Below are 14,422 nucleotides of genomic sequence, written 5' to 3'. Positions count from 1 at the left end.
TGCTTTATAGATATACTGTAACAATTTAATTGTTATGAAACTATTTAATACCTCATAACAATTAATATTATAAGTGGTATATATTCTACTTTTTTATATTATATTTATTGTATCACTATACAATATTTACACTATTTTAATTTGTATGAAACGGTAGAGTGTGAATAGCGTGTTTAGAGCTTAATAGTTAGTACATAGTGCTATTATAAGTTCAGTTAGTGATCTCTATGATTCAAATTCAGAAGGACAATACTACATATCTACTTACTATATATCTACTATGCTATATTAATTACTGTCTTAGTTACTACTATACATCTACTATGCTATACTAACTACTGTTGTAATTAATACTATATATATGACATATTATATGACATATTATATAAGCAATATATAATAATATTGTAAATTTATAAAATTATATTTAATTACCAGCTGCAATTGAAATATTTTCTTCTTACTATTAGCCTATTTTGTGTTTCACTGTCTCTTGACATTACTTATCTAGTAGGAGACATACAAATGTTACAAAATAAAAAATATTTTCCTATTTATATTTCTCAATTAAATAATAATTCATTCTCTACATAAAACATAGTCTTTTTTAGATAGTCTTTTTTATGTCGTTAGATACCATTTTTTCCATATCACATATTTCATACTCGATCATTTCGAATATGATTCTATATTAATTTCTTCGTCTTTGCGCATTTGCTTTATTAGAAAAAATAAACTTATTAATTTTATCAATTTTTCAGGAAAGAAAAAGATACTCCATTTTCAATTAATTGCCACAGAACCGAAAAATTCATCTATATCATAATTTAGAAAATGCATTGCTATTTTCACAATACCAGTTCCATTATTACGTAAATCTTATTTCTAACTATAACAGTACGTTATTATCTACAATTAGAAACCGAAGAAAATTGACAAGAACCGCTTTCGATATAAATCCTTCAATTCCTCTGCTTTTCGTAACTTTCTAAAATTACGTATTCCATATGACAGATGTTTGACCTATATTACAATTTTGTGTTCGAAAATGGAGTAAATATACCATACGTAAATCGTCGTGGAAGAAGAAAGAGGTTCTAGATACATTTTAGACTACATTAAAAATTTATATTTTGACAAATCCTACAAGTCTCTCGTTAATAAAAATTGGTCAATCGAAAAATTGTTCCTGGATCCTGTCGTGCGACATTTATGCTCAATTTGTTAATTAGGCGAAGGGTGGAACGAGAAAGTGTAATTAAGCAACCCTGATAAGCCGATGCAAAGCTATTGTGCTTTCGTCAGACTCGAAAAGGTCGGATTAATAGACACTCGTTTTGATGATTAATGGAATAAAGGGTACTGCTAGATTCAACTAAGACTAACTAGCAATGTCAAGCGGAAAATTGCTGGTATTCATCTTGAGAAATCGCCCGGGTGATATTTCAATTAACAGGAATTGCAGACGGTTTTCTTGGTGTTAATATTCATTGGCAATAAGTGAGCAGCAGCTTTGGAAAACTTCATTAAATTGACTTTGAGCATATACTTACATCGCACGTGTACATTTACCATTGCATATCTCAAATGGCCAATTCGCTAACGTAACAGCCAAATGAAACTGCGCATGGATTATTCCTGACTATGTCTTAGGTGAAACTAATGACAAGTTTCATTGATTTTCCTAGACGTAAGTGCCTCTGGAAGTTGGAAAAATAACTGAAATTAATTATTTAAGTCAATTTTATTGTGCAATAATTATAATTGTAGAACATATTGTAAAATGAATAAATTATAAAATACAGTGTTCCATTTGAATTGATACAAAGAGAAATCTCATAAAGAAACAGTTTTAGTATTTTAGTATTTTAGTTGGTCTTATGGTACTTAGTATTTTTGGGCCTTGTAGTCTAAAATGCAAAAGGATAGATTTTTTTATTTGCATTTGTTTATAGAATCTTTCTTTAAGTTGCATCAACTTAAATGGGACACCCTGTATGTTATAAAAATAAATCATAATAATAATTGATATAATATATAATTATAGTTATTATCGAGTATGTTCGAGATGGAAGCAATGATAAATTTCAGAGGTTGTTTTAAATGTCAGTACTTCTAGGAATACGATACAAAAGTTAGTTTATTTAGTAATTATAATATATTGTTAAATAAATAAATTACAAACTATGTCATAAATAATAAAGAATCATAGAGTCAATTATTATGTTATATAATTGTAATATAAAAATATTTTATAATAACATATGTATTTTTAATATTTATGAATAAAATAAAAATAAAGTTTATGAATGGAAGTTAGTTTATTTGGTAATTATAGTATATAGTTAAATAAATAAATTACAAATTATATTACAAACAATAGATAATCATAGTGTCGATTATCATGTTACATAATTGTAATATAAAAATATTTTACAATAACATATATATGATATTTTTAATATTTATGAATGGTTTATGAATGGAAATTAGTTTATTCAGTAATTATAATATATTGTTAAACAAATAAATTACAAATTATGTCACAAACAATAAATAATCGCAGTGTGAATTATTATATTATATAATTGTAATATAAAAGTATTTTATAATAATATATATATATTTTTAATATTTATGAATGATAAGTTTGTGATAGATATTCCAATTTTATATTAAAATATAAAAATTAATATATTAAATAATTATAACACCATTACCTTACCAAATGTTATTCTTCAATTGCCCTTTGCATTTGCTAAATTTTCTCTGACCTTTCTCAATTAATCAGTCAGCTGTTTCTTCATTCATATATTCTTACATAAGCACATTGTCCTTCTTTATTTTGCTATTTCTTTCATTTATATAACCATTACCAAGTGACGGTTAGACGCGTCCACCCAATATCTTGGGTGGCCATACATCCTCTCGATCATGCGACATTCTCAAGCACTTGATCCAAGCACCTTTCTTTCACGCTTCTAATAGTCTAGGCTCAACACTCTTCATTCGTATCTCTAACACATTGACTTAAACATTCTTCATTCATTCCACATAAACAACAATCATTTTCACGTTAAGAAATAATTGGTAGTCGTTTATAATTGATTAAACACGGTCAAATATGATAAATGCGTGTGAAACTGATCATTAATTATCTGATGACTTTATTATCGAGGTGTAAGATAAAATGTTATATTTGTTATATTCGTACCAAAATATATATGAGAATTCATGTGACAGTGTTAATACATACTAATAAAATTAGTATCGCCGATTACATTTTCTATGAGATAAAAGAAAAATTAAAGTAAGGCAATATTTACTTTATTTATTATCTATTGTAAACTGTAAATGAACTACGGGTTCTCTTGGAGTAATACAAGATTTATGTTTATCATATAAAATGTAGTTTATTATTAGTCACAGTTAGTAAGAATAAAAAATAATAAAATAGTAAAAATAGTAATAATGAAAATGAGTAAAATAGTAAAAGATAGCAAAATAGTAAGAATAGTAATAATAAAAAATAGCAATAAAAAAGTAGTAAAATAGTAAAGTAAGAAAAATAGTAATAATAAAAAATAGTAAAATAATAAAAACAAGCAATAATAAAATATAATAAACAATTTACAAATAATGTTATAATGCAAATTTACAAACGAATTCCATGTATTCAAATGCCACACAATAAAATTCAGATTTGGGTTAGAATGGATTCAAAATCAGTCATTCGTAATCATAATCTGTCTATTGCACTTTCTGTTTCCTGATAAGTGTATCAGAGTATGCTATTAAAGGTATATATTCAAACAAATCTTCATATTTTTAAAATTTAGTTCTACAGAAAAATCGACATATTTAATTAAAGTAAATAATCAAAATAGGTAAACAAAAATATGATAATTATTTTGATTATATAGAATGCTATAATCGTGTCGTAATTTGAAAACATATTTATTCCAATTATAGTTTTATAATTAATTATAACAATTATAAGTTAGTACATTATTATTAATTGTAATAAATTATAGTTAAAACATCATCGTGTATTACTCATAGAGAAATTAAATAAGTATTGTTTATTTATAAACATAAATTGATACAATAAAAATTACAGTTCTATTCATGCCATTAAATGATGTTTGCAATTATAGGTTAAGAAATGTAATGCGAGTCATTAATAAGGTTAGCTGATTAGAATAACTAAACTAGCTCCATCTACACAGACTATACAAGAAGGCTAGCACACAGCAGTTACACGGTAATTATTTGACATTCAAATTTGATATTCAGATAGTTGTAATAGTTGTAATATTTTAATCATCTTACTTCAGTGTTTTATTATATATAGTAATATTATAAGAAATTATAAGTTCGTAAACACATGTAACAAACATTAATAATTATTCATATTTGGAATATTTACATTAGTTGGTACAAATCTTATAAGTACTTGCTTCAGATGTACATGAATTTAACTTTTTATGTAAAAATAATACTTCATTTACAAATTTTTTTAATAACAGTATGCAAATCTATTCCCAATATTTCAATAATTTCATTTTGCATTTAACGAATTTTACAACAACTTAAGTATACTGGTCCGCAAAAGTGAGATAAGCCTTTAGGAAAATAGTTATATTTAAAAATTTCATTTTTTTTATCTTTAATGCAAATGGACTGACATAATTACAAACGTTTGTTGAAGCATATATTTGTCTCAAAATATTATTCTTTTGTTTTGACAACCATGAGTATGTTATGTGAACACGTATTACTGCTTCAAGTCTAAATACGTATAATGCAAAGTATACTACTTTGTCGCTAGTTTTAAGTTATGTATCACGACTTTCGATTTTATTTTCGATTGAAAATTTCAGAGCCCTATCGTAAACCAGAGGAATTAGGCTACTCGCGCGCCATCTGAACTTAACTGACCACTTGTTACGTATCCATCGTAAACCTTTCATAAATTAGAATTTTAAAACACTGGTAAATCAATTACGATTGCCATTGAAATTATAATTATAATACTTGTAATATTTACATTCAATAAATATCAAAAATTCCTTTTAGTATCGTATTTTATAAATTTAAAAAAGAATTAAAATTTAAATTTTTGTTTCGATATGTTTGAAGTGACAACATTGAAGCAGAAAATTGTAAAAAGTAAATTGCCAAATGAAAATAATTTTAAAATCAGTTATTTAAAATAGTTTTATTTAATTATAAATGGTTTATTTTATCAGTGTCATTATTAATAGCCAGTAATTACTTTATATAAAATGTGAAATTTACTGAAATTTTTTCAGTAAATTCTTATTTTGCAAACTGAAAATATTAAAGGTAGAAAAACGACATTTCTTGGAGAATGAAATGGTTGGATTACTGCATAAGTACTTATTATCAGTAATTTAACTTTCTTGATTGCTTTCCACTTTCAGAATTATTTAAACACCGATTTCTTCCCATTTTTAAAGATATTTCAATATACTTTTTTCATACAAAATAACTATCTATAATTATACACGTCTCAAAATTTTTACAATTCGGTAAAGAGATAAATTTTCAAAAATCTTAAGTGAAATATAATAGGCGATTTAATAGAAATTGAATATCAACCAAATCAGAGTTAGCAAGAACTAGTTTGCGTTGTGATGATCAAATAAGCACAAAGCACTGTAGTTCCTGAAAGAGAAATATCTATAATGGATTAAATATTATCATTATTTATCATTGAATTCGAGTCTAAATATAGTGTACTGTAGATAAAATGACATTGAATTGTATTATAAGAATTAAATAAGAAATATAGCGTTATGATAGTACAAATATATTCCTGAGCGCAAGAAACATTAGATTTATTCCAAAATTATTCTCAATTTTTAATAAAATTAAAAATCTTAATAAAAATCTTGATGAATTTAAAAATTGATACACTCTATAGCTATATTCAAATTATTTGCAAGTTTTTCTAATAAAAATAATATGCAATTGCAATACAAATGAAAAATGAAAATAATAATAAACGATAATTATTTTTATTTTTGTTATTATTTGTTAATAATAACTATCTATTATTTTTATCATTATTTATTATTATTTGTTAATAATAACTATCTATTACTTTTATCACTGTTTATTATTATTTGTTAATAATAATTATTTATTATTTTTATCACTGTTTATTCTTATTTCTTAATAATAACTGTCTACTACTTTCATCACTGTTTATTATTATTTCTTAGTAATAACTATTTATTACTTTTATCATTGTTTATTATTATTTCGTAATAACAACTATCTATTATTATTTATTAGTAACATTAAACAATAACGATAATTATGTAAGAGAATAATAATATATATCTAAATTACGTAAATAATATCTGGTGTCTATATAAGACACAGTTGTCGAATTTAAATCCAATTTAACTTTCGTAAAACGAATTGGACGGAAATGTATAGAACCTGCAAATGACTTTGAGCGAAATATTTAAAAGAAGCATAAAATAATACTTAAACTGGAACTGTTAAAAAATTGATTACAAAGTGTCAAGATTATGTTCCTCAGTCATAAAGAACGATGAAGCACTTTTCTGTTAAGAAATAATTTCATATATTTTATGTATCTGAAAAAATAGGTATGAACCCATTATTATTTCAATTTCATTATCCTCTGATAATGTCTTTTTAATAGCTAGAAATAATCATTCAAATAAGACTACTGCACAAATTAAAAAAGAAAACTTTGCTTTCCTATCTCAACAATTTTTATTATTAATATAAGTATTTTTTCTTGTTTCGTATTGAAAATTTGATTTAACAATTTAACAATTTAAAAATGTCGTATCAAAAATAACTATAATTAAATAACAATAATTAAATATAACTTTACATGCGTTGATATATTGATCAACTTTGTGCATAAGTATTATTTATCAAATATTTAATAATCAAAATTGCATTCTAAAAATGTTACAATACACAAATTATACAATATTAATAACTTTGAAAAATACTACGTTGTTTACATATAAAAGAAGATAACACGAGGTTTCAACTTTATTTCAAAACAAATTATTTCAGAAGTTGTTAAATAAAAATGTACAAAAAAATGATCAAAAAGCCCTTTTTCCATTAAATAACTAAAATATAAAATAACAGTGTTAAATATTTGTCATTTATAGATTTTTACTCCTTTATTTTAATAAATAAAATGTAAAACATAATTTTCAAGTTTCAAGCAACAAATTTCTAAATAAATATCAAAATTGTCAATTTCATTTTGAACAACTCTATCGAAAATAGAGTTAATCAGAGTTACATAAGTCATACATTAACTAATAGAATTTTTTTTCCTCCCTTTTCCTAATATAACTATAACATTCATTTAAATATATCATATTAAAAAATAAATAAATAAATATGTAAGTAAATATACATTAAAATATAAATGCATATACTTATTAATAAAAATAAATAAATATGTAAGTAAATATACATTAAAATATAAATGCATATACTTATTAATAAAAATAAATAAATAAATATATGCATAAATATGACATTCCTAGCCTTTTCTGTGGTAGTAGTTGTCATAGAATGTTTGGTATGAGTGTGAGGAATGTTTGTGTGGAAGAAAGTGTGTGTGACGAGTATGACAGGAAGTCGTGAAAAACAATTAACAGATGAATGACAGTCATTACATATAGATATTGTGTCTGAGAGAGTCCTGAAGAGATTATATCGCAGTTATAATTTATGTTGTGCTGTTATTGTGTTCAACATATTCTTATCAGTTTATCCATTTACCCACAATTTCCTCAGCTCAACACGCAGCAAAACCACAGTAGTAAATAAATCACCTCTCAACAACCAAACAAATCATCCTCTGAAACACGCAAAACAGAAATTGATCAATCGACCATAACTTGACAATTAAAAATTCGAGTGCATTATCCGAAAGAAAAGCCCTGAGATCCGTTCGCGTGAGCAATTTAAAGATCAGAGAGCAGAGGTACTTGACTAGGTCGTGATCGCGTGCGAAACGTGATTGTCTCGTGACGTCGTCGAAACACGTGACTACAGACGCCAGTCATGTTTATTTAATAATCAAAACGAAAACCGAGTGTACTCTCTCATCGTTTCGCCATTATCAACGTCTCACACCTCCCCAACCGCCCCCCAACACGAGTGCAACGCGCGTGTGTCCCTTATCGATCCACACGAACAGTGTCAATAAGGAGCCATCAAATCCATTTACCCACGTTTATGCAGGACATGTCTTGTAACATGTCTAATATTAGCCCCAATCAGAGCCAATAAAGGAGAAAATAGCGCGACACACGGGGTACGCGCTATTATTTATCGTACGTAACGTACACGTGACGCGCGATTCTTCGTCAATATATAAAGGTATCTTGATCTTGAAGAGAACTATATCCCGAGCGGAGATCCTCCAGAGCACGAGTCTTCGTGCAGCGAACGTCGTGCTGCTCGATTCCTCGTCAGCCATCCACTTACCGCTCGTATATCTTCGTCGTCGACGTTGATTACCCATCTCGTGGCTCTTTACCGTGAAGAAGGCTGTAAAAACCGAAAACACTCGTCGTGTCGCCAATCAAGCGCCGTATCTTAAATACAAAGTCGACGGGAAGGAAGTCATAGCCTATCGAGCAGCCAGGCAACAAAGGTCCCCAGGACCTGTCTCACCGCGGGTGCTTTTCACACAGAATCTCCAGCATACTGGAAGAATACCGAGCCGATCAAAGAAGGCGATAGATTCGTCAGAATGCGTAATTCAAGCACGCAGCAGATTCTCAAAGACGAGGAATGCTTCGAGATAATCCGCAAGAGGCTTCACAGGGACTCCATGGAGGATTTCTCGTTGATCACCTATGAGGTTATACCTATAGACGAGGTGAACGGCTTTATGGGCCAGTACTTTACCTTGAAGGCGACTGTGGCTTCACCTCAGTCGCCATTGGAGACTAAGAGCATCAAATTCTTCACGAAACTGCCACCCCCGGCGACTAGTCCTCAGTATGATTTTATGCAGCAGTATGGCAGCTTCAGGAAAGAGGTCGCTCTGTACACCACCGTCTTCCCAGAGGTGCTGAATGGTTTGGATAAAAGGTACATCCCCGAGTGCTTCCTCGGGCTAGAGGATGACGTGATCGTCTTGGAAGACATGGCTCATAATGGCTACGAGATGCCTAATAAGTTCAAGCCGTTTGACTTTCAGCATTGCAAGATCCTCATGAAGACTCTCGCGAGGTTCCACGCGAAGTCTCTCGTTTTCGAAGAGCTGTATAAGAAGAGTCTGCATGACGAGTTCCCTCACTGCCTGCAGGAGACACTCTGGCCTCTGAAAGATGGCCGTGCTAAGGCTATGTTCGACGCTGCTGTAAAGGGCATCGTTTCGTTGATAGACTTGATGCCGGACTTGGACGAGGATCAGAGGAAGACGTTTACTACGAAGGTTATCGACTTGTGCGTCGATCATGCGAACAAGTTGCTGCCGTCCAAGAGACACAAGAATGTGTTATGCCACGGAGACTTATGGGCGAATAACATCTTGTTTAAGTATGGCGCGGATCAGAAGCCTGTCGAGTGTTGCCTCATCGATTTCCAACTTGCCAGGTAATTGACAAATATGTCGATGAAAAGTAATTTACTGATTTTCAATGCATTTGTCGAAGGATCGATCAAAGCGTGACAGGTGTCAATAGGGTAATCCTATGGGTTTAACACTAGAACTATCGACCCAGTCAAAATGACTGGTTCCAGAATTTTCCTTTTTGCAATCACCGAACAGATACACCTGCTTTAAGAATAAAATTGGTATTAACTCGTATTAAGAAAGAACTGTAATCGATATATTCACTCGTATTCATCGTACTGCTGTAATTACTATAATCTGTGCACCTTATAGTTAGGTACCCATTAAATATCGGTAGTTCTAGTGTTAATGAATATTTTTATACTTGAGATTTAGGTTAGGTTGTGAAGTTTATTTAAATTTATTTTAGGCTTTTATTTATGTTTTTGCACTACGATATATTAATATATTAAATAATTTGTGTTGATAATATATATTTTAATATGTTTATTTATATTTTTATAATGGGTTTATTATGCTTAAATTAATTAGTTGTATAATTTTAAAAATGGTCAAGTAGAAATTGAAGCTTTCTAATCGGACATTTAAATTTGTAAAAATACAGTTAGTCGAATCAGAGAAAAATAAAAAAGACTTTAAGTTATTACGAAAAATTATAATTTTATAATTGGCGAAATTTTATTGCAATATTTTTACATTTTAGAGATTTTGAAAGTTAAACGTTTTATTATTATTCAATATTATATGAAAAGAAGAGAAATTATTATTTGTAATGGTTACAAGTAACATTGCGAAAGTTATTGCGAATTACATGCTTATATATCTTACCATATCTTACACTTGATAACAGAGCAATAGTTAAAAGTGAAATAAACAGGTACAGTACGACTCGCGTACATGGCCACGAATCTACCTGCATATATGGCAACGAGAGATCCCCACCATTTCCGAGAATTGCCTACTCAAGGCTAGGCTCGATGTTATCTGCACTCCATATACAGTAGACCGTAGCTCAACCAGTATCGAATTATCGAAACCGGAAAAATTAAATTCTTTATCATTTTTATTTCGTCATTAGAAAATACTAGTCAGATAGCTAAGATTCTCACGATCACGATACTACCAAGCGTGGCTATATTTGAATTAATTTTCATTGAAACATATCGAGCCTCCTACACTCGCTCAAACTCCACTCTTGCGTTTTTCCCATTTTTCACGAGTAAATATATGGCCTCCGGATATATGGCCACGAGAGGCCTTCAATTGTTGGCCATATACGCGGACGGTATTTAATCATGCCAGATTAATTATATATTGATTTTAATAATTGAAAAGGTTTCTGAAAAAATGGCCATAAGCCAAAATGGTGAATCGAATAAGAACGTAACGCGAATAAATAAATAATACATTTTATGTTATTTTAGTGAAATAAAACAAACGTAATACCATAAAACAATATACATCAATCGTACAGGAAATCGAAGAATAGAGTCCTCTTATATAACACTTAACACTTTGCACTGCGATTTAATTACGAAAAAGTATGCATTGAAGTGGTATTTAATTTTGGTTAATCACTGTACACTTGTCCCATCAAAGATAAAGTTAAATAAAAGCTTTAGAAATTTTTGGAATCATTGTGCACGTTAGAACGCGCGAAATGTAATTACGGTCGCGCGATTAGCGTAGCTTACAATCGTGAGATTGTCGAAGGACTCGCGACGAGTCAGACTCGTGATTTTAGTGCAAAGGCTTGACGTATCGAAGATTCCCAACAGACCAGATTCTTAACAAAACCATCTCCATTACAGATACAATCCACCAGCACACGACATTCTCTGCTTCCTCCAATTCACGACAACCCGACAGCTACGAGACGAGCACAGCGAAGAACTGTTCGAGATCTACCACGAATCGATGACTGAGGCTCTACACGAAGCTGGCCTAGACATCTCCACGGTCTTCCCCTGGAACGACTTCCTCGAATCCATCAAAGACCTACGACTCATGTGTATCATGCATGGAGTATTGAACATACCTATTATGTTAATAGAATCTAGCGCTGCCAGCAAGTACTTCTCTAACGAGCCAGAGCTCCTCGAGAACATCCTCTACGTGGACAGGACATCTCTGCTCTGCGAACAAATGAAGGACGTACCCGAATACAGGGACAGGATGATGGATGCCCTGCTGGAATTATACGACCACGTAGCTGGTTAACGAAACGAATTCGATTGGATCGAATCGATGCATCGGACATTAGGAATCCTTTTCACTGTAGGTATCAGAGACGCAACGCACAGAGACTAGTCGCTAACTTGGAAAGTAGGCGGCGAGCACAGATAACCACCGAGTGAAAAATTGATACTGTATTGATCACATGTATTGGTCAATTGGTACATCACCCAACAGTGCATCACCATTCGAGAAAAATCCTATCGACACGTGTCATCCTATTGTTCTCGACGCTTTAGCAAAACAAAATGGCGGTTTCTCCGCACAGCTTTACCTTGGAATTAGCTTCATTTATCACAGTCTTTCATGAGATTCTATTTATAGTCATACGAGGAACATTAGACGAGTTGTTTGTTAATCTAATAGTACTTACTCTATCTTATGAGGGTAGATAGACAGACTAGGTGTCTGCGATTAGGATGTTTCATGAATTTTCGCTGATGCTCGTCGTGAAGGAATCATGGATTATTTTTAATTGTAAATTTGTAAAATGGTCTTTGTAAAATTGGTCTTTGAGGATAATTAATAGTTTACAGATTTAATAAGTAGATTATAGGTAACGAATTATTCATTGTTAAGTAAAAATAGCTCGAGCCAAAGATGTTTGGTGGAGGGATGAATTTTGGGTTGTAAGTATTATGACTGTAAGATTAGTTGATAAGAAGAGTTATTTCATTGTTACTAAAATAAATAAAGTATGTTGACACTAAGTTTCTGTGTTTCATTTTTCCATCTATTGGATTACACATTTGTTTATAATAAAGTGTTCAGAATATAATTAAGTCTAAGAAATTCGCAATTTCGCATCGAATTTATTTTGCACTTCCAGTTTGCTTACTTTTGCAGAACATTGCAAATGATCACTATGTGGCTCGATTATGCCACTCGTCCTCGCGAAGCTTAATAACGTCGCAATTTTTCCATTTCCAATTAATTCTCGATTTTTCAGCTACAATTATTTTCTACCGATGTCTGTCTTTTTCCACGTGAATCGTGTAAGGTAAAATTCACGGCCCACAGCACGATGGTATAAAGAAACTCCAAAACTTACTTTTATGTATATAATTATTTATATCATCAATTATAATGAATATATAGTTATGTACAATATTTAATCTCATTCTTTAACAATAACATCAACAACATGATTAAACAACGTTCCTCATTGGTACACAAATTGTAAATGTACAGATAAAAAAGCATTAGATGAGGTCAATGAGGCATCGAAGGTGGCGTACGCTCAGCGCGCCTTAATTTTTTTTTCTCTTTATACATTTTATAATTCCCATATATATTTCGAATCATTTTTTGGTATTTTGTTCGATCTCTTTTCCTCTTCTTTTATTTTTATTTCCTTATTTCTTTTTTTGTTCTTTTTTTTAAATATTTTTGTAGGTTCTTTTAACGTTAATTATATATATATACTTCGTTTAGATACACACGTCTCACATACACACAAATGCGCCACGTGTATCCGTGCGACGCACGAAAATACGATTACGGGTGATGATATCGATTGAATCGGTGCATGATTTAATTATTAAAGAGAGTGCATGAATAATTTGTATCTCGGGAGCAGCCAGGCACGAATTTCTCTTTGAGAGAGAGAAAGATGTCGATAGGTAGAGGGGAATTAGGGAGAAAGAGAGGGAGAGAGATAGAACGAGTGAAATAATTATATAGAAAGAATACTATACATATATATAGAAATAAAGAATAATTATATAATTATATAGAAATAATCGTCTATTTTCTTACCACTGTATAACGGGTAAGAGGTCAAACTAAAAATATTAATAGTTATATAATCGACAAAGAAAGAGAAAAATGAAAAATATCGAAATTAAAAGGACAGTTTATCCTTATTTCACGAAATTAAAATTCTACTGCCTGGCTTGACCCACGCGACGCAAATCTCGACCAATCATCTAAAACTCTACACAAGGCTCCGACAAATTTTCATTTTTTTTTTTTTTTAATCACTTAACGAACGATTTCCACAAAATCTAACGCGCAAACTTTTGTTTCATATATAATCGCATCAAGGCGAGGCAGGGTCACCGAGTAGTCCTCCATCTTGATTACGCGATTCTAAAAGCCGCTAACTCGTCAAACAATTTATATGAAAATTGACTGATGTGAACAAACTTTTCTTCAAAAACAAGATCGTTCGATTACGAATTGTAATTTCCTTGTTTATTTTATAAATTATGTAACCCGTCCTTAAAATACTTCTGTTCGCTCCTCGAGAAATCGAATTTAACGAAATCAATAAACGATAATCGGAAAAAGTTTGATATTCGATCTTCGATCGTTTCTCGCGCGAGATCGTCATAGCAGAAACGTCGATGAAAGGAGAGAGAAAGAGAGTTTGTGTTTATAACCTAGAATACTTTCTGTCATGGTTTTCGTTAGTAAAAGATTCCTCGAAGTCTGACACAAACAGATGTCGATTAATAAGAACAGAAACAGAAAGAGAATGCAGGATAGCACTGTCCATTTAACGGTGTATACACCACACAAGTGAGTTTTTGTTATTTCTGAACTGGAAACACGACG

General features: G+C 30.5%; 1 protein-coding gene across 1 annotated transcript; it reads left to right on the top strand.

Annotated features, from left to right (window-relative positions):
• Positions 1–8,431: 8,431 nt before the first annotated feature.
• LOC108550099 (uncharacterized) lies at positions 8,432–12,564 on the top strand. Its single transcript, XM_017903735.1, has 2 exons — positions 8,432–9,648; positions 11,440–12,564. Exons 1-2 carry the CDS (start codon positions 8,798–8,800, stop codon positions 11,846–11,848), a joined length of 1,260 nt encoding a protein of 419 aa, XP_017759224.1. The 5' UTR covers positions 8,432–8,797; the 3' UTR covers positions 11,849–12,564.
• Positions 12,565–14,422: the final 1,858 nt, after the last annotated feature.

The sequence above is a fragment of the Eufriesea mexicana genome, unplaced genomic scaffold, assembly GCF_001483705.2.
Source record: "Eufriesea mexicana isolate 0111107269 unplaced genomic scaffold, ASM148370v2 scaffold2467, whole genome shotgun sequence".
NCBI lineage: Eukaryota > Metazoa > Arthropoda > Insecta > Hymenoptera > Apidae > Eufriesea > Eufriesea mexicana.
The sequence above is the reverse complement of the archived record's forward strand: the minus strand, read 5'-3'. Positions and strand labels throughout refer to the sequence as shown.

What these genes read in the sequence shown, in the direction of transcription:
- LOC108550099 (XM_017903735.1), top strand. Translation starts at nt 8,798, where the DNA reads ATGCGTAATTCAAGCACGCAGCAGATTCTCAAAGACGAGGAATGCTTC. An exon ending in ATCGATTTCCAACTTGCCAG is followed by an intron (nt 9,649 to 11,439) that starts GTAATTGACAAA and finishes TCTCCATTACAG; the next exon opens with ATACAATCCACCAGCACACG.